Raw genomic sequence first — 21,906 nt, forward strand, 5'->3', positions numbered from 1 at the left:
CGGGGGTTATTTCTGCGCCATCTTTTTTTTCATCCGGAAGTGAAATTCTTTGAAATATCCCTTTTTTTTTAATGTGTCGTCCGGCGGAAGACGTGGAAATAATCGGCATTGAGATTCTGGAGGTGACGGGAAATGTGCGCCCCTCGTCCCCGAGGCGACGTGAACGACCTCGTCCGCGTCCTCTCACCTCGCCGTGACACCGCAGAAGACGAAGAAAGCGTCTTTTTTGACGCCTGCGTCGACGGGAGGCGGCGGCGGCGGCGGCGGCCCCGGCGGAGGAGCGCGTGCAAACCTTCCATTAGTCTCTGAAGCGCCGAAACTCGGCGCAGAGACGTTTCCCCGGCGCCTCGTTCAGCAGGCGCCGAGGATCCTGCGTGCCCGCGCTTTTCTCCTGTTTTACCCGTCCTGCCAAAACAACAGGGGGCGGCGGCGGCGGCGGCGGCGAGGGGGGGGGAGGCTACACTCTGGAGAATTACATCCCATTCTGTTTCTCCTTTCTCTCCCTCTCTGTTTCTTCTCAGTTAAAAGGCTGCACTTTCAGTCCTCCGCCCTCCTCATCCCCTCCTCCACCCCCGCCTGCTGCAATCGAGAGCTCTGATAACAAGGGTCCGGGCCCCGTGCACGTCTGGGCCCGTGCACGTCTAGGCCCGCTTGTTTACAGACGCTATCGCCGGCCCCCGCCGTGCGAATCCGGGGCCGTTTGCGTCGAGTCGGCGCCGCCATGTTTCGGTCGGCTCGTCCCGATTGGCGGAGTTCGGTGGAACCAGACGCCCGTACGTGCACTCTTCATCCGGCTAGCGAAGCTCGGCTGATGAATAAATAACAGCGCCGCCGCTCTCGCGTCGCCGCCGACGTCCCGCTCGGGCGTAGTGGGGGCTCGCCGCCGTCTGTCAGCATGTCGTCAAAGCGCGGCGTGGAAGGACCCCCCCGAACATCCCACTCCACACTGCCGTGTTTTGTCTCCACATGGTCAAACCTCATTGGATGTGAGTTCCCTGTAGCTCACACACACACACACACACACACACACACACACACATATACACCCCCCTCAGCTCTGCTCCCTCCCTGATGCTATTGTAAATTATGTAAGCGGGGGGAGGAGGGCAGTGATGAAGCACACAGTGGTGGCATCTCAGCGAGCGGCGAATGTGAGGCGAGCGGCGTCGTATGCATTTTTTAAGCGAGGGTGGGGGTTCGGGACCGGGACCGGGACCGGCCTGACCGACGCGGCGCCGGGGTCAGCGGGTTCAAACCCCCCCCGTCCCTCGACTCGGCCGGCCTGGTCTCTAAATGCACGCGTCGTAGCCGTCTTGTAGCCGTGCAGGCGGGCGGGGGGGGGAGGACGACCCGCTTCCTCATGAAAAAAACAACAGAGCGGCGCTCTCAGGACAGGAAGTCGACTCTGGAAAAGGGAAACATTTGCGGCTCCGCCGGTCGTCTGTCTTATTGAAATCGGAATGTGTGAAGTGCTCAACATCACACACACACACACACACACACACACACACACACACACACTCCAAACTATTTTATTGTAAATGCTGAAAACTAGGATTTGGATCCATTTGGATGCAGGGGCAGAACGCTGTCTGCTAAAATATAGTTATCCACTCATTCATTCATCGTTCATTCATTCATTCACTCATTCATCCACTCATTTATTCATCCATTCATTCATTCATTCATTCATTCTCCGGCTGCAGCGAGCCGAAGCCAATCCCGGCTGTGATTGGACGAGAGTTGGGTTCACCCTCTGTAGAAACATTCAAACATTTCACCCACTCATTCTCTCTATTTTGATCTTATTTTCACTTGATTCCTGTTTAACCCTCGTTCTAAATACTTATTTTTATATTTAGATATTTATAGATGTTGGATCAGCTTTTCCACGCCTGCAGGTCCAGATTGTCCCATACAAATAAAATGTTCTGATTCTGATATAGAGACACACCGTACAAACATTCACTCTCTCATTCACATGTCAAATAGTGACACATAACCATTAACTCTAATATTAACTCTAATATTGAGAAGCAACTATTCACCCGCTCCTTCACATGTCATATAGAGAATATTCACCCTCACATTTGCATGTAAGAGACACACAACCATTCACACTCATAAACATTCAACCACTCACCCTCACATTCATATAAATAAAATTCACCCTGTCATTTATATCATCTAGAATCATATTCGCCTGTCATATAAACAAATATAACCATTCACCTTCATTCACCTCATATATGGATAAAATGCCATCTCGTCATCTAGAAAGATATTCACCCATCAAACTAACATTCACCCTCTCATCACACATTTCGGGTCAATTTTCGTGTCTCCGCCCGTATATTTTTGGACGGTGCCCTGAACCCCGAGAGCCGTGGGAACCCCACACTGACCGTGGAGTCTCCACTCAGAAAAGCCCACTGTGGGAATCCGACCGTGGACCTCCAGGCTCCGAGGCGAACGCGCCACATCTTTGAATCCGTCACCGATTTTTCCGGCGTCCGCGGACTTGGAGGTTCTCGGCGCTCCTCTTCCTCCGAGTGGGCGCCGTCCGCCGGGCGTGGATCAATAGGCGCTCTTTACGCCACACTGAGTTTGTCTGGCTTCTGAGGAATAATTAAAGCGCCACGCTCGCTGCACACATCTATGATGATGAATGCTGTTTAAGGAATGCTTCTCTTTCATAAATCAATACTTCCTCCTCCTCCTCCTTCTCCTCTTCCCTCGCTCTGGCTTCCCTCCCTCTTTGCTCGGCGCGTTTGTTTATCGCCGCTCTCGTTTTCCGCGCTTGCGGGTCACTGTGTCAGCGTGCCGCGGTAATACACGTGTAATAACATGTAATAGTGACGCAGCGCCCTCCCCGACGCCCAAGAGGTCGTGGGGTCGAGGCCGAAGCCACGGGAGTGTGTGAATGAACACACACTCGCGCACATTTCCTGCTATATTAGGTTTTTATAATTGAATAAAACGTTGGAAGTGCAGCGACCGGAGGGGGGGGGCAGTGAAGACTCGCAGATGAATAAGTGATGAGGCGCAAACGAGAACAAGGAGGTGATTTACTCCGGCAGGTGGACCAAGAGGTTCTTCTCCTTCTTCTTCTTCTTCTGCTTCTTCTTCTTCTTCTTCGTTTTTCTGCGAGAACACACACCCCCAGACAGAAAACCCTCCTTTTTTTTTTCCTTTTTTTCCAGAGCCTTTTTACCCCCACGTGGATGCTCTTTCACACACACACACACACACACACACACACACGGTCTGAGCGCAGTGTGAAATATCCGGAAGGTCCTTGGCAGTATTAGAGAAAGGCCTCGGAGGTTAGGAAACATCAAATCAATGCATTGTAATGTGAATTGACTTCTGACTTTGATCGTCTGCCTTGGGAGTGCTTTAGCATTGAGCGCTGTCACACTGGCGGGGTTAAGCAAATATGGGATGGAGGGAGATGGTCGGGGGGAGCATGGAGGAATGGGAGCGGAGGAGGGGGGGGTCGACACCCGGCAATCATCGGAGTGTATTAAAATTCAATGTCCACTCCCATTTAATGGCAAACAGTCGCTCTAATGCACTGACTCATGCATTTATATATATTTATGTATATGTGTGTGTATATTTGGAGAGGAAGAGCACGATGCAGTAGGTTTGTGGAGACCAACAGATGTTTGAATGAGAGTTGTTTTTCTCTCTATGACGTTTGAATGAGAAGGTGAATGGTTGTATGTGTCGATGTAAAGTTTAAATGAGCGAATGAAGGATTAAAATGAGCGCGTGAATGGTTGTATTCCTCTATATACACTAAAATAACACATCCTAGATGTGAACGAATGAAATAGGCTTTTATTGTCACATGCACGCTGTAGAAACACGGTGTTTCCCTGATCGGTGAGGTTTTTGCTGTCCGCAGAACATTCAGGTATGTCCTGATGGGAGCACTATTATAAATATCAATATGAACAGTGCACTAGAACAGTGGCAGTGCAGTAAGACGTGTGAGTTTGACACAAACATCTTTATATGACGTGCAAATGAGAGAGTGAATAATTGCATGTGAGTGTGTCTCTATATGATGTGCACATCGGAGAATAACGGTATTCCTCTCGATGATGTAAGAGTTCAAGGGTGAATGGTCGGATGTCGACACGCAGCGCTTAGAAAATAAAGGAAACACTAAATAACACATCCTAGATGTGAACGAGTGAAATATTCTTATGAAATGCATTGTTCTTCACATGGTTGAATGTGCCGGCAAGAAAATCACCCAAAAACAATCCATGGAAATGAAATATCTGAACCCATGGAGGTCTGGGTTTGGAGTCACACTGCAAAAGTGTGATGATGTTTGTATATGATGTTTGGATGAGAGGCTGAGTGGCTGCAGGTCCCTGGATGATGTTTCAGTGGATGGTTGTTTTTCTCTAAGATGGTGAATGAGGCGTGTAAGAGAGAGGCTGAATGATTGTTGGACTCAATATATGACATTTGGATGAGAGGGTGAATGGTTGTACGTCCCTGTGGTGGATCCAGGGTGACCCCGCCTCCTGCGCCCTCCCCCTATGAGCAGGATAGATAATGAATGAATGAATGAATAGATATAAAGAGAGAAAGATAGTCGTCCTTGCTTCATCCAGTCATCAACAATAATCCTAATCTTTGTCTCTGATTGGTCCGCGTGTCTTGGAAATGGCTCTCAGACTTGTAGACCAGGAGATGTCCGTCCGTCCGAGGAAACGTTCTTGGAAAAGCTCGTCTCGCCCTCTCCGGGCCTGAAACGCCGGCCCCTCGCTGTCGAGCCCGGCCAGCGGGCCGTCCAACCCTCAGCCGGAGGCTCCGGTCCGAGCCGCCGCCGCCGCCGCCGGAGAGCCTCCCGTTAGCCGACCGGATACGAAAAGACGTTATTCCACCGCGGCAAAGAAAATACACGGGTGAACCGCTAACCTGCGAGGAACCCGGAGATTCCTGGATGGAAGGGCGAGGCGGCGGAGACGCGGCACGGAAAGCAGCCCCGTCACCGTCTGAGAAGAATAGCGAGCCGTCGGCGGCGGCGCTGCTCGGCGCCGGGCTGCTAGGTGCATCTCCTAACAACCTGACTGTTCAAAGGCTTTTTAGTGCTCTGGAGAACATGAAAGGCATGTTTAAAAATTTAAAAGCCCGATCTGTTCCAGTGCTATGGAGCGGCAGAGGGAAGCAGATTTTTACGTCGCCATAATTCCCCAGTTGCTTGCTTTGTAAATTAATTAAGATGTTTATGACAGCTGCTCGCACCTAATGGAATGCTTATAGACTATTCTATTAATTATTACTGCCGGCCACGGCTGCGGCTTTTCCGTACTGCCGAAGACGTATGGCCGCCGCCACTGTATAGGCTCGCCGTCAGGAGCCGGCTGCTTTCAGTTTTGCTTGCGCTGACTATATTTTTTTTCCCTATGCGTCACCGTTCTGACAATAGCAAGCAACGCGGCTAACAACAGCATGCAATGCGGCTAACAACAGCATGCAACACAGCTAACAACAGCATGCAACACAGCTAACAATGGCATGCAATGCAGCTCGCAACAGCATGCAATGCAGCTAACAAAAGCATGCAATGCAGCTAACAACAGCATGCAACGCAGCTAGCAACAGCGGGCAATGTAGCTAACAAAAGCATGCAACGCAGCTAACAATAGCATGCAACGTAGCTAACAATAGCATGCAATGCAGCTAACAACAGCATGCAATGCGGCTAACAACAGCATGCAATGTGGCTAACAACAGCATGCAATGCAGCTAACAATAGCATGCAATGCAGCTAACAAAAGCATGCAACGCAGCTAACAACAGCATGCAATGCGGCTAACCACAGCGGTGGGGCAGCAGTTTGCGCTCCCGCCTCACATCCAGAACATCTCCGTTTGGATTCCCGCCCTAAACTGTGCAGATGTGTGAGCGAGAGGGTGAATGGTTGTTTGTCCACGTGCGAGAACAGAGTGAACGTTGTCGTTCTCTTAAAACCTGTTTATGAAAGAGTCAGTGGTCGTATGTCTCGATATATGGTCATGTGATCGACTGTCGACCTATCCGGGGTGAACGCCGCCTCGCCCGATGACAGCCGGGGAAAGGCTGCAGCCCGGCTGCATAAGTGTTATGGATAATGAATGAACGAATAGCTAATTGAAATCGCGTGAGTGTTTTAAAAAGCCTGGTCGAAGATCCTCGAGAGGCTGAAACAAAAGCCATCCATCTACGCGCTTCTCTGTGTGCGTGTTAGCTCGTCGCTAAGACGCCCTGGTACCACCAAGGCGCAGGCGTCTGGCAGAGGTTGTCCTTAGCGGCACCGTTAGCGGGTCAAGGGTCGCCAGACGGGCCGAGACGAGAGCAGCAATTTTCTGTCCAACGTGCACTGAAATAAACAGCAGCCTCATCTTCTCTCCGTCCGCCAGCTCGGTAAATGTCGCTAAAACTTGACGGTTTACTGCTTTGACTGCTTGACTGCTTTGCGTTTATCGTGAGGTTTCAAAATGGCGGCGTTGTTATAATATACATAAAACCACCAGACAGAATGGGGGAATCCTGCAAGCCAGCGCCGACCTCTCTGGGCTCCGCCATTATTCCACCCGCTCTGCATCGACGCTCCATCTTTAAAGGTAATGCTAATTAAAAAAAGAAAGAAAATGAATTAGTAATAACTGATGAAATAACTCCAACGGGGAGTTTTCCTTCTGGAGTCTGGATTTTTTTGGTCGCCACCGCTACTAGGTAACGCAACCGCACGGCAATCGGCGCTCGCCCCTGGCGCTATGCTAGCAGAAACAAGCTGCTCGGGACTGGAGTTGTCCAGACGTGACTGAGTGGGTAAACGGTTTTATGTCTTTAAATGATGTGATTAATGAGAGAGCGAATGGTTTTATTTCTCAATAATACATTTGAATAAGAGAATATGTTTCTATATGAGGTGACTGAGGAAGGGAAAAGCTGTGTATCTTTCGTCAAAAGGCAGTCGTCTTTATTTTGCACCATTTTCCACAACCAACCGCGATCGCCCTGATTTCACTTTATTTCACTCGATTTAACGTTGCGTCGCCTGTTTAGCATCGTGATCCAGGGCAAATTCTTTGTAGAGGTTAAATTACTTGGCAAATGAAGCAGTTCTGATTGTGATCGTCAGTTTCTCCGCATGAACTGGACAGAAGGAGGGATCAAGAAGATGTTTCTCACAATCCTACACATTAACAAAAAAATTATAAGGATAGACTGCATGTTAACAATAAATTGCACTGCTACATTAATGGTATAAAGTTTAACGTGCACGCAGATACAGACTGATATTTAGGCTTGAGAGAGTAGCAGCTGTTTTTTGTGTAAAGTTTAGTGCAAAGGTGCTGTCATTTCTGAACAAGAAGCCGCTCCTATTTTCCACACGCTTTCAACACAGCAATGCAGCTAATTTATGGCTTTTTTGGGGCTAATGAGCTTCACGCCGCTAAAACATTTAGCCTGGTCACATCGGACCCATGAACTGAGAGTGAAATTCTGAGGCCGTTCGATTCCGACGGCGAAGAAGACGACTTGAACGTATTTAGTGGCGGGAGGAAGAAGGAGAAAATGGATGGACTTTTCCTTGTCTTATTTATTATTCATCTTTTTCATCAGCCGTGTTACAGTTTGGAACAAAAAGCATTTCCAGTTCGAATCTGTGGATGTTACTGGTGTGGTTTTAATTAAAAGTTTAGAAAAACTGTTTGTGTGTTAATATGTCACGTTACAACATGGACACCTGCGGCTTCAAGACAAATGTGGCCTTTATATTTACACAGAGATTTATTTAGTAACGTTTAGCCGGTGCAGCTTCTACTCAGCTGCTCAATAGCGTGGAAGTGACGGTAGAATCGTAACGGTATCTGGTATCGATGCAGTTTCTCATGTGTTGTATGAATGAGAGGGTGAAGGCTTGTATGTTTCTAAGTGACGTGAACAATGGCGTGAATAGGTTTATATCTCCATGTCAAAGGCAAAGTCTGCTTTATTTGTCAATTTCTCTGCATGTACTGGAGGAGAAGATGTTTCTCACAATCCCACAAATTAACAAAATGATAATAATAATTAACAGTAAAGTGCACTGTTACATTAAACATTAAACTTTGCGGTATGAATTACAAAGTGCACGCGGATACACACTGATATTGGACGGCGGCAGTGTTTTGTGTACAGGTTAGCTAAAGTTAGCAATTAACGACGAACCTGAGCGCCATCGAAGGGCCAGAACAACGATAACAGAAAAGCGACGCACTTATTCAGCATGTTTTGTTATTTTCTGAGGGGGTTCTCAGTCATCCAGCTCGCGGCAAAATCTTGTCAAAAAAGACGTCGCTTTGTCCCCGACAAAAAGACACCCCCGTTCGCACAGCAACCCCTTCCATCCAGTTTCTGCCGATAAACTTCCATTGACAGAACAAGCCACCGTAACCTGGACCCGCCCGAAACACCGCCGGAAACTTCTCACAGGTCATTAGAACGGAAGAAGCCCTTCTTCACGTGAAGAAATTCAAGTCCAGCTGCCATCACAAGAAGATGTTGACGCCCAAAGGGCCACATGTGAGATACCCAGGTCTGGTTCAGTGCAAAGGTCAATGTCAATATCGGTCAATATCGTCATGGGATATGGAATAGCGGCACCAAGCAGCGTTTCTTGTGTTGTGCCAATGAGGGAGTCAATGGTCACATGTCTCTACTCCTGGCTTGCGGCGGGTCCAGGGTGACCGCCGTCTCTCGTCCAATGACAGCTGGGATCGACCTCGGCTCCTCGGCGACTCCGAGTGCTAAAGATTATAAATGAATGAATAACTCATGAAATTGAGATCCCAGAAAGACTTCATTAAAAACAACCGAAGCGATTGCTGTTCAGGACCGGACCGGCCGCCACTCTGGAAGCGCCGTCCTCCACGCCGTCCTCCACGCGGCGAGTGGAACGATCTAATAAACGCAGTTCGGCTTTGTCCGCGTTATCCTCCGCTTTTGTTTCCACGGAGGCTTCGCGGTGAGACGGCAACAAACGCCGGCGCTCCACCTGCACGTCGAGGGCCGATGTGTGAAATATGTATGGGGTCTTTCATCGACCCCCCCCACGCTTTATCCGCCGCGCTCGGGTTCTCCTTGTGTGTAAAGTCGTGTGTTGTGTTAGCTTTGAAAAAGGGAGGAGGAAACTGTGATCCGTGTTCAATTAATCATAGTCCGGCTCCGCCGCTGTCCCGTTATCACACATGTGTGTAATTACGGTGTATTTTGCGCTTTAAGCGCGGCGCCGTTGCCTGGAAATGGAAGAGTGGCTCCGCTGATGAACTCGCCGCTAATAGGACTACCTTTGATCTGCGCGCGGCGCGTAGGGCTCGCCAAACTCGCAGGTTTTAATTATGGAATACATGAAAAATAGATGCGGCGCTAAGTGCCGACCGCGGCTGCAGCGGATCACGGCGGCGATGTGGCTTCGCCTGCCGCTTCTCCTTCCTCTTGCATCTTCCACTGGAAGAAAGTACCTTCATCCCGGTGTCTCCGGCTGAGTTTGTTGCCGCGAGTCCCGGATATTAATTAGTGGATTGACGGACATGTAATTCATCTCCAAGGAAGTTTTCATTACATGGGTGGCTTCAGAGGGGCAGTTTGGCTTATTGGCAAGTGCTAAGCTCGGACCTAATGGGGCCGCGGTTCCCTCCCGTTTGAGCAATTACAGCCAAGTCCTTATCAGCAGAGCGGCGAGTCTGTGTTGTGGGACCTGGACTTCCAGCGCTATCCTTCCCCACAGGCCCTCGTTCATTAGACCGGCGGCCGCCGCTCGACGAGAATCCCCGGCCGAATGAGTGATGGCGATAAAAATGGCTCCGATGCGTTTCTGAGTCAGCCTTTACCCCGACGATATTAGCTGACATTAGCTTGGCATCGCCGCGCGAGTGCCTCCCCCCCCCCCCGGGGGTGATTATGCGGGCGGCGTGGTGTGTGGAGTCTGGTGACAGACCTGGACGGCGCCGACAGCACATTATCACTGTCAGGCCGCTTCCTCCTCTTCCTCTTCTTGAAACCCTGTCAGACCAATGCGTCGTGAGGAATGCAAACATTCATACGTTCACGCAGTCGTTCATTTATTCGTCGTCTGGTGCCTACGCCCGCCGTCATTGGGCGAGAGGCGAGCGTTCACCTGTCAATCACACAGCCACATAGTGACGTACAAACATTCACCCTTTCATTTGTTCACCACGTAGACATAAAAACATCCATCCGTTCATTCACACAACATATAGACACCATTCAGAGACCTCTGCCATTCACACATCATATAGAAACATCCATGTAGAGACATACAAGCATTCACCCTTTCATTCATTCATCATATAGACATACATTCACATCATACAGAGACTTCTTCCATTCACCCTTTCATTCACACGTCAAACAGAGATATACAACCATTCATGCATCCTATAGAAACGTACAGCCAATCACCCTCTCATTCACAGGAAATATAGACGGCTACATATCGAGACACACAACTATTCACCCTGTCATTCACACGTCATATAGAAGCATCCGTGTAGAGACATACAACCAATCACCCTTTCATTTGCTCATCATATAGACAAAAATTCACATCATACAGAGACTTCTTCCATTCACCCTTTCATTCACATGTCATAAAGAAGCATCCATGTAGAGACATACAAGCATTCACCCTTTCACTCATTCATTCATTCATTCATCATATAGACAAACATTCACATGTCATAGAGAGACTTCTTCCATTCACCCTCTCATTCACAGGAAATAAAGAAGGCTCCATATCGAGACATACAACTATTCACCCTGTCATTCACATAGATGGACCTCCTGTTGGTTTTTGCAGCAGTTTTTGAGTCTTAGCGAGCTGGCAGGAGCAGCGCCGCCTTCTGAGCTTTCCTGAGGCGGATTTACCGGAATGGTCCTTTGCCAGCGGGCGTACGGCGGAAACAAATACCTCCGGACGCGCCGCCGATCGTTGTTCTCCAGCGGCGTGCGGGAAGTCACGAGTATTTGACTCCCCGTGCGTGAGGTTCGCCCAAGAGGGCCGTCGCCGTCGGCCGCTCTCCGAAGCCTCGCAACTCAACACCGTAGGAGTGCAGGCCTCGAGAGCTGACGGTAATTACGTTCTCCCTTTAGGTTTCAAAGCACCGCCGCGTGATTGGATGTGAAAATAAACACAGGAGTGCTCCTGCGGCGAAGCTGCATCCTCTGACCCCGACCTTTACGCTGCTGCCTTGTTTATGATATCGATCTTCTGTTTACATTCCCTGCATTAAATAGACTTGGCGTTGTTGTTATTAGTCAGTGGCTCCTGGAGGTAGAAGTACTTCTGTAATTTGACAGACTTATCAACTTCTCAACACACCAGGATGTCTTTCTACAGAAATATGAGAGGGTTAAATATCATATATCATATATCATATATATATATATATATATATATAATTTGCATCAGGGTGGTGCTTTATTTGTTGATTCCACGACATTAGCATTAGATGCAGTATTTATCAAGTCTGATTTAATCTTTATGGCGCCGAATTACAGCACAAGACACCTCTCATGAAGGGTTGGTCTGGACGGCACTCTTGAAGATATTTCTTGGAAACCCAACATTCCCTCCTTGGGCTGGTTAGGGACCGGCACAAATCTCTTACTAATAATAATGTTATTATATTATATTAAAATAATAGGTTATTAAAAATAGGTCATGAAAACAGGTTATTAAAAATAAAATAGATTATGAGATATAATAATAATAATAATAATAATAATGATGATGATATAACAATAATAATAATAAAAATAATAATAATAATAATAATAATAATGATGATGATCACAACCTGCATTTGCATCTTGTTTATGTTTGTCATTGTTGTTTTGGTTGTTTATTCTCACCCTTGCTGTATTTTTTCCCCATTTTGTTGTCTATTCTTATATCTTATCTTATCTTATCTTATCTTATCTTATCTTATCTTATCTTATTTTATAACAGTAGTGCTAACAGTTACCTGCTAAAAGCTAGCTGGACTCAATAATATAGTGTTGGATGTCTGCATCCTGCATCATGGGCCGTCCCTCAGCAGCCTCTCAAGGGGGCTAGCCTAGTGCTAACTATTAGCTTTGTCAAAAAAGAGGTTTTAAGGTGGTTCTCAAGCAAAGCGGGCCTTTTGTTTTCTTTTGGGCGCAGGTTATTCTGAGCACGCAGCAGCCCGTGACCTGTTCCCACAGTCCTCGCAACGCGGCTGGATGCTTTTGCACGCCGTTTTTTTTTTTCTTTTTCTTTTTTTTTTTTTTTTTTTTGCGCGCCTCGTCTCTCCAAAGCTCTCATATTAAGTGTACCTGCGCCGCATTGTCTTGCCGGTAACAATAGCGTTTTATTGCGCCGCTCCCCGAGGTACAATTAAAATTCCGTCGGAGTCTTCAATCTGCCTCCCAGCCATGCCTGCTGTTTTCCCGGCCCCTCCTGGGCCGCGCCGATTCCTCTGCCGCAATGTATAATTCACGAGCCACCAAGCAGCAGCGTGGACTCACCTGGAGACTCGCGGGCCCGGCAATGCAGAACTTCACGGGGTGGGGTGGTGGTGTTTTTTTTTTGGGGGGGCGGCTGCCGCGCACGAGCGCCCCGAGGGGAAGCGACGCGCACGCGTGACAAGACGCCTCATGCAATCACCGGCTTCTGATCTTCGGGGTCACCCTGATGATATTCTCCCCTCTCCTCTCTTCCGTTAGCTTATTTCCCTTCTCGCTACGTCGCGCTTATTTTATTTATTTATTATTTCTTCCCCCCTTAACTTTCTCCCTCTCGCGAGAGACGACTGCGGTGCCCTCTAAAACTAATTTGGATGTATATCTTCTATTTGCGGACAATTCCGTGGCGTCGCATCGGAGTAACCTGTGGAGTCTGGGAGTGGTTGCTTTTAGTTAAAACCAATTAGAAATGACCAGAAATAACAGTGCCTGGAGACAGAGAAGTCATTTTTCACTTGAGCCTCCCCGGAGAGTTGGCCTCTCCACGGATTAAGTGTGTTAGTATATTAGGGGGCAGCTGATTAGAATCCCAGCGCCATTTTTTTTTTTTTTTTTTAATCATTAAATTTGCGCGTATAGTTTATAGCGGCGTAATAGCGTGATAAGTGTGTCACGGCGAAAGGGAGAATTGTTTCCAGTGACTTTGTGCGCGCGACTTCCATCCCTCGGCTCATCCGTCTTGTTTTGCGACATTTTGACAAGCCGGGTGTCGAGTTTGCGTCGCGTCTGTCGATTGCGGCGCTCGAAAAAAAAAAACATCGGGAATAACGTAGATCGTTTCTGAATCGGCGCCGTTAGCCGCTCGCTTCAGGAGCGACCCTGAAATTACATTTTTTGAAAATATTACACGGCTCCGGATACGAGCCGCCAGATATTTACCCCCTCCCCGAGCAGCTCCCCCCGTCGGCTCCTCCCGCCGCGGTGGCCGTGTCCTTGTGTACGCCAGGCGTGCGGCGGCGGCGGAAAGCGAGCCTCACTGTCTCCCCAGACTGAGCAGTGAATGAGGATAAGTGAGGAGCGCCAGTCAATGAATCAAGCAGCGGGAAGGGAGCAGCCGGGGGGGGCCGGGGCGGCCGGCGGGGGGGGGGGGGGGTGACGTCCCCACGGGAGAGGCCTCGCATTAGGAACTTCCTCGTCTGTGTGTTTCTGGCACAGGTTAAATGGATCGCTCCCATTAGTGCGCTGAGAGGACAGCTCCATTATATGAAGGAGACTGTAACTTTGAATGTCACGGCGCTGCAACCCCGGAGCGCGCCGCGCCTCCCGGGGAGGCCGGCTGACAATAACCATCCATGATAATCATTCCCTGTCAGGCTTTGAGGAACCTGGAATTATGACGTACGGCCCGCCGCGCGCCTCAGAGTTCATTACGCCGCTGTCGCTTTGAGTCGCTCCTCAGCCGCCTGCCAAACCCCAGACTCACTCTCCTCCCGTCTAAGTGGCGTGTTTACAGGATGTGCTTTCCCCTCCTTCCTCCGCCGCCTGCACCAAGCTACGGCGGAGGTTAACTCCCAGTCACCTGCGCGGCCAAGTCTCACGAGATCACGGGTCGCTTACCGATGTGTGTGTGTGTGTGTGTGTGTGTGCGGGGGGTTCGTCTGATCAAAGGCCGCGGCGTGACAACCGTCCCTCCTCCCAGCGTGACGAGCGACCGCGTTTTTATTTTCTCACCTTGTTTGTTATCAGAGCTTAACTAGATAACGGCGGCGGCGGCGGCGACGGCGAGGAGGGCCGGAGCCTCGGGCGGCGAGCTTGTTTATACCCGCCTGTTTGTCAGCCAAGGAGAGCTTCACCTCCGCGGCGACCTCCGAACCTGCCATCCAGCGGAGAAGACACGAGCTGGCGTGCGTCGCCGGTGTCAGCGCCCAGAGCGAGCTCCTCCTTCCTCGCCGCCTGACTCACCGGCTGGCTCGGCGGCGCCCGCTCTCCTTGCCACGTCCAATCACGGGGCTCTGAATGACACACGGAGGAGGAAGCGCTCCCCCGACCACCTGGCCCGCCGCATGCAACCTGCATAGCAACAGGCCGAGAGACGGATGCCGCACCCGGGAGCGTTCATTCGTTCATCGCCTAAATCGCGTCTCCTCTGCTCATTGGCCGAGAGGAGGGCTCAACCGGACCAATCGCGTGCCGGCCTGGAACTCCTTCATTCACACGTCACATAGTAAAATACAACTCTTCCTCGGACGCTTACCGGAGATACGTGCCACAAATCTCCGGTAAAAGGCCTGCGTTTGCTCAAAACCGAATGCGAGCATAAGTTTTTGCACTCTATCTTACTCTTTGTGCGCGGATTTATTCGAACCTCTGTTCGGGCGACTTTTCCGATCCAGGGCCCATCCAGAACCGGACGGCGGATTTTTTCCTTTTTGCAGCACATAGAAAAATATAAGCATTCACGCAATCATTTATATGACAAACAAACATGCAACATTCACCCTCTCACAAGACATACAGACACACGGTTCACACACTCCCATTCACACGTCGTATAAAGACATTCAAACAGTCACACTCTCATTGAAACATCACACAGGCATATAGTCACCCTAAAACCATAGAACTCATATTCGTCATAAAAAAAAACGAATTATTTTAAATATTATTATATATATTATAACAATCATATATATAATACACAAGATGGTATGATATTTTGACATTATTTTCATGTATTAGTACTACTGATCTTCTTCCAGGTCCCAGCTTCAATAAGACAGGTTTTACTCCGGAGATAATGGTGAAGGGTTTTGGACTCGGTATCTCCGCAGTCTTTGCCGAGGAGATTCTGTTCATTGAATTATCATCACAATCGGAGTAAACGTCGGGACAAGGGGGAAAAAAAGGTCCTGGGGAGGCCGGTTAGCGCTTAGCCTTTTCCAGCTGCGCCGCATCTTAAACACACCGCCCCTCTAATGGACTCCGGCCGTTTGATTGAAGTGTGGAATTAGGAGTGGATTAGCATTTATTTGCTCCCTGTTTAATGTCACAGTCGGAGGGAGCGGGAGGTTTTGGCCCCATGCACCGGAACAATGGCGGCGCCGCCGTCCCCGAGGCGGCTGCTCTTTTTGTGGAGGGGCTTATTGGCCCCCCGGCCCCCCCGCGACACGGCCATCTCAGGCCCCGGGACCTTTTTTTTTTCGTTTATGTTTTTCCCGCCGGAGTCACCGCATCATGTCGTCACTCCAGAGTTTCAAAATGGAAGCCGGAGAAAAATCAGCCGTGGCTTCCGCTCGTCGTCTCTCCGCCGATACTATCTTTCATTCATCGGTTATTCATTCACAAGATGCGTGTCATCCTCACATCGTATTGCGACGAAAAACAATGCTCACAGAGACGCACAACTATCGTTCAGTCATGCAGGCGTCACACAGGCTAAACACAGTTCAACCGCTCAGTCAGAGGTCATGAAGAGCACAATGCAACTCCAAGCACATCACGCTTGTGTGAAATCAAGCTAACGCTAGCCTCTCCGCTCACCCTCTTAATTCATACGACATCCAGAGAATCCAGACGGATGGAAGCGCAAATACATGAATACATGTTTGCGCTTAAGAGAGAAAAAGACGTACGTCTTTTGCGTTACGAGGCGGCGTCGGTTGTCAAAGAGCGCAATTTACGTCCAAACGCGGAGCTAAGTATGCTAAAGTTAGCCTTCCGGAACGACAACAAATTGTCCGAGAATGAAAAGCCAAAGTACGCTGACGGCAGAACGTGTTCACCAAAGCTTTAATACGGCTGAAGAAACCTGAGAGCTTATTCTGTTATTCTGCCGCTCTTAATTGTGACAGAAAGTGAATGTCATAACTAATGTGGGATGATATTTTTTCACTTGGACATTTTGATCATTGATTGATGGAGTAATGCGGGTTTCTTTAACTGACAATATAAAAGGATTTATGCAAATGCATATGTAACATTTTGAATGAGTCAGAAATTCAGAGTTATTCAACATTAAGGAGTAGTTCCATTTATTTGACTACATTTAGTTCTGTTTATCCTGCTGCTGTTCCCTCTGGCAGCCACGATGCCGATGTGGCCGTCGGTGAAAATGAGTTTGACTTACATTATTTCCCTTTTACTTCTTATCCGAATCTGAACAATGTTTTATTTTGAAAAATGACCGAAATTCTCTCCGTTGCCTCCGTCTATGACTCACTCCGGTCGCACGTCAAGACATTAGCGCTAATTTTAAACCCACAAGCTAGCAAAACAAATAAAAGACAGACATCTTTGTAAAGTTTCCAGTGAGGAGACAGAAGATGACCACTCAGAAAAAGAAGGCTGCATTGAACACAAGCTACCAGGAGACCTGCTTAAAATATGGATTTATTGCGGCGGGAGATTCCCTCGCACTGAACCCGCTCTGCATAATCTGCGACGACCGGCTCTCCAATGAGGCAATGAAGCCTTCAAAACTGCTTTGACACTTGGAGACCAAGAAACTGCATTTAAAAACAAGCCTTTGGGGTATTTTGAAAGGAAAAAGGGGGAATGTTTATATATTGACAACTGTATTTCTTTATTACGCCGTGTCGGTGAAAATATTGTCTGATCATTCACACATCGCAAAGATCCATACAATTCTTCGTCTTCTACAAACATGCACACATTTCCTGACATGCAACCCTTCTCATGTCAAATGCAACCATTCACCCTTTCATTCACACTTCATTCTGGACAATTCAGGGTTTGTTGGTGAACTCGGGACCTTCTCGCTGCGAGGCGGAAGCGCTAACCGCCGCGCCGCAGACGAGTTCAAAACAGGAAGCCAAAGCACTGCGACTGCTTTGATTTGTCCTCGGGAACAAAAAAAACCCGGCGTGGACTCTTTGGTCCCGATGCTGAATTTTTACATGTTTTTAGTTATGTTTCGACATCAAACATCTGCCCTGACCAGCTTTGGTATCCATAGCAACCCAAAAAAATGTGTGCGTGCGTGTGATGAGTCAACCGATCTGTATCATCGAACTATATTTGATGTCGTAAAGGACGATCGTTTGGAAATATATTGGGGGCGGAGCCTCGGTAGGGTCGAAATTGTATAAATCACATAGCAGCTGGTTGAGAATGTGAAGGAAAAGATTGAGATTGTGTTTAAATGGGTTCAAGTTCACCGGCTTCTGACCGATCGGGCTTTAGCATTGCTAGCATCGTTCGATTTGACATTCACCCTCTCATTCACACGTCACGTAGAAACGACCGCTCACTCGTTCACACGTCGGTGTGTTCATTTTTCCCTCGTCTATTAACCTGAACACACCCACTCGCTAACTCACCTGTGTTTCTCCTCCCTGCAGGCATCTCGGTAACCAAGAAGACGCACACCTGTGAGTACAAGCTTTTATTCATAACCGCCGTGTCAAAACACGTTTTTAATCAGGCGACGCTGACATTTCTTGTTTTTATAACGGTCCGGGCGGGTCGGCGGTAAGTCGGTACCCTCGGCCGTATCGCCCGCTATTCCTGGGGGTTTCGTCATCTGTGGAGGGACGGCGGGGGGTTTGCAACGCAGTGCCGCGCCGACGCTCGACTTCCTGGCGATGCGGCGCCGCCGTAGCGGCTCCTGCGCTTCTGCAGTCGCCTTGCAGCTCGGCAGCACGGATGTGGTGTTTTGCACGGCTGCCTGCGGAGGGGTCGGCGGCCTCCTCCTCCCGGCCGCGTCCCAGCAGCTATTCAAACCCTCGGAAAGCTTTTTTCTTTCTTTTTCCCGACGAGCGTGACGTCCGGCTATCCCTCGGTGATGAAAGCGGCGGCGAGGGGAGGCCGGCGGGGCTTTCCTGTAAGAGCGTTTGCAGATGGTGAGATATTGAGAGCGGCCTTGTAAAATCCCCCCCTGCTCTTTCTTACATCAGAGGGAAGGGCAGAGGATGTGATCTTCTAACACAAGACGGCTCTACCTCTGCTCCGATCACGCACGTGTGAGTGTGTGTGTGAGTGTGTGTGAGTGTGTGTGTGTGTGTGTGTGTGTGTGCAGGTATTTGCGCGTCCGGAGGCGCTCCCTCCCTCCGTGTTTGTGTTTGAGTCTTCAAGGTAGAGACGCCAGCGCTTTGACCCGCCATCCGTCGCTCCGGTATCTTAATTAGCGCGGCGCTTAGCACCTCCACACCGGAAGGGGGGCTCAAATCAAAGAGCATGATTTAGGAGTCCCGGGTTCAAAGCCGCGGGCAGAAACCGGACGATTCCGTCTCATTTTTCACCGAGAGATATTCAAATTCGGCCCGTGTGAGGAAATCAAAGTGAAGGAGTCTTAACAAGTCGTTGATTGCAGCGGCTCGGCAGACAGGAAGCGGCCGCGCACAATAAGTTCAAGGGCCAGTTAATGGTCACCGAGGATGTGGAGAGGGCGGGGGTGTGTTGCAGAAGCCGGGTGATTATATGTCTCTTGGATTAATAACGAGGAGAAACACTCTGCCCGGCCTCATTAGAGTCGGAATTGTAAATCTATTTCTAATTCCGGGCTGGGAGCGATACCTCTTCTGTTAGCGCTCGACGTCGGGGCTTTCCTGTCCGGGCCCTCCTGGTCCGACCCCCCGGGGGCCACGGAGGGGGGGGGGGGGGGGGGGGGTCCGCCCCCCAACCCGACATCCCCCCCCCCTCGCACCGGGACCGACTCCCCGCTCCTGCCTGAGTGATCAAACCGCTGGAAGCTCCCCGCCACGCCGTCCTCTCATCAATATAAATTACAGGGGCAGCTGTTCGGTGGCAGACTCCTCTCCTCCACCCCGCTGAACTAATCACCGGCCTTTCAGGAGATGAAGTGTTCCAGATGAAAACTTGCATCGCCGTGGCAACGGCGTCCTCTTCCCCGTTCGGGACGAGTTTTTTTTTGTCGTCGTCGTTGCTTTTTCGACTAGTTTCCACCTCCCGCCACGGACTTCACACCAGCCGTTCGATCCGTCCCTTTAAGTAAACGCTTCCCGTGTTGTATTGTTTGGTTGCACGCCAGGTATGGGCACACACACACACACACACACACACACACACACACAAGGGTGGCGTCAGCCGGGCTTGTGTTTTGACCTGTTGAGGGGCGGGGCGGAGGATCCCACGCCGCTGCTGATGGCGGCCCAGATAAGACGTCCCACCTGTAATCTGCCATCAAGCTGTGTGTGTGTGAGGGCGGCGGCACCGAGTTGGGGCCCCTGGGGACCCCCGATCTCGGCTAACTGGCGCCCGCCGGACCCCCCGGTCGGCCTTCTGCACCCGCCGTTCGGACGTTTATTTATTTCCTGGCAACACAAAGCTCCTGGGAAGGACGCTGTTGTGATGCGGCAGGTGTCTGTAGTCCTACAGATAAAAAGAAAAGGGGCAAACTTGCTTTTTATTTTCTCCCCGTCTTTGCCGCTGATGTGCACGTCGGTGCACGGAGAGCGCGGCCAGAGGGAGGCGGCAGTATGAACTCTTTAGTCAGACATGAAGCGAAGTTCCAGTGTTTCCACCAGTTCGTCTCCATTCTGGTGACAGAAGCGTCGCTCTGACTGAGGAATATCCCCTCGCTCTCGCCTCTCCATTTATTCCCGGCCCGAATGGGATTCCTCTCCTCGCCGATCTGCCCTTTTTTTTTGTTACGGCGAACGTGGCGGCCCCTGCGCCGAAGCCTCGCCGCCCCGATGCTGTCGGTGCTGAATCGCTGGGCGGGGGGGTCACGGAGACATGTGGGAACAGCAGCTGATGGACTTCACACACTGCGGTTATTCTGAAAAAAAACAGTAGAAATAGGGAAATAACATGATGGCAATAATAACAACAATCACACTTGTCACTTCTGTTATTATATGGAATAACAATGCATATTATCATCATCATTATATTATATGAGATGATATTATATTATATTATATTATATTTTTATTAAAAAAACATTGTAAAATAAAAAAACAAGAGGAATATTAATTATATCAGTATTTCTATCATCATATGTCATGTATTATCTGAAACGAAACATTAAGAGTGAACAATACTAATGATAATAGTTATAATCATTTAGTGTAATATCTCTAATTTACTGTTTTCATCATGTATTATATTATATTATATTATATTATATTACAAAACCATTGTAAAACAAAAAAAGAGGAATATTAATTATATCAATATTTTTATCATATTTCATACAATATTATCTGAAATGAAACATTAGGAGTGAACAATACTAATGATAATAGTTATAATCATTCAGTATAAAATCTTTTATTGTACTGTTTTCATCATATATTATATTATATTATATTATATTATATTATATTATATTATATTATATTACAAAACCATTGTAGAATAAAAAACAAGAGGAATAATAATTTTATCAATATTTTTATCATCATATGTTATATAATATTATCTGAAATGAAACATTAAGAGTGAACAATACTAATAATGATAGTTATAATCATTCAGTATAATATCTTTTAATGGACTGTTGTCATCATATATTATATTATATTATATTATATTACAAAACCATTGTAGAATAAAAAACAAGAGGAATATTAATTATATCAATATTTTTATCATCACATGTTATATAATATTATCTGAAATGAAACATTAAGCATGAACAATACTAATGATGATAGTTATAATCATTCAGTATAACATCTTTTGATGGACTGTTGTCATCGTATATAATATTATATTATATTATATTTTACGATTAGTATTACTATTAGTATTTTGAATAGTATTTGATTATTTTTGATTGCTTTCTAGTGTTTATCATACAGGCGTGTAATAGGCATGTTGTGTTTTTTTTCAACATTTATATTTTACCTGAAGAAATATGATTATCAATGGGAACACATCTGTAAACGTTCCCCCGGCCGTGATGTCGGCTCTTCCCTGGGCCGTCATGCCGTCCCCTGGCCTGGCGTGGGCGTCTTCACTCGAACGCACCTGAGATCCACGGGACCAAATAGCGGCGTCCGTGTCCAGCGGAGGGGAAAAACTCGTCCCAGTTGCTGTTTAATTTTGCTTGGCAACAGGCTCGCTCTAGCAGAACGGCCCCCGGGCGGCGAGTCGTCTCCGCGCCGTCTGAAGGCGTTTCATCACGCCGCCGCCTTGATTCATCCCCGTCGGGGATTCGTTAGCGGCGCTCACGTGGGGGAAGGTGCATCCGGCGCGCGGTTGAGCCGAGGCCCGTGATGAAGCCCGGCCGGCCGGAGGGGAAGAGGAGGCGGGGAAAACGAAACAAAACAAAAAAGTCCACGCTCGCACCCGCCGTGGTTACGCCTTCCTTTCACCCCGGCGTTCCGACGGCTGTTAGAAGTGAACCCGACCACGTGTGGCCCCCCCGCCGCCGCCGCCGCCGCCACCTCCACCGTCCTTCTCTGGAAAGTTATT

General features: G+C 48.6%; 1 protein-coding gene across 1 annotated transcript in view; it reads left to right on the plus strand.

Annotated features, from left to right (window-relative positions):
- The window catches only part of roraa (RAR-related orphan receptor A, paralog a), a 180,045-nt gene that overhangs the window by 108,002 nt on the left and 50,137 nt on the right, over positions 1-21,906 (plus strand). The window contains exon 2 of the mRNA XM_086163151.1: positions 17,865-17,894. Within this exon, the coding sequence (XP_086019277.1) occupies positions 17,865-17,894 (30 nt within the window). The remainder of the gene's footprint in view (positions 1-17,864; positions 17,895-21,906) is intronic.

This window comes from Fistularia commersonii, chromosome 17 (genome assembly GCF_037954325.1).
Source record: "Fistularia commersonii isolate RoL2024-O1a breed Wild chromosome 17, RoL_Fcom_v1.0, whole genome shotgun sequence".
NCBI classification, from domain to species: Eukaryota; Metazoa; Chordata; class Actinopteri; order Syngnathiformes; family Fistulariidae; genus Fistularia; species Fistularia commersonii.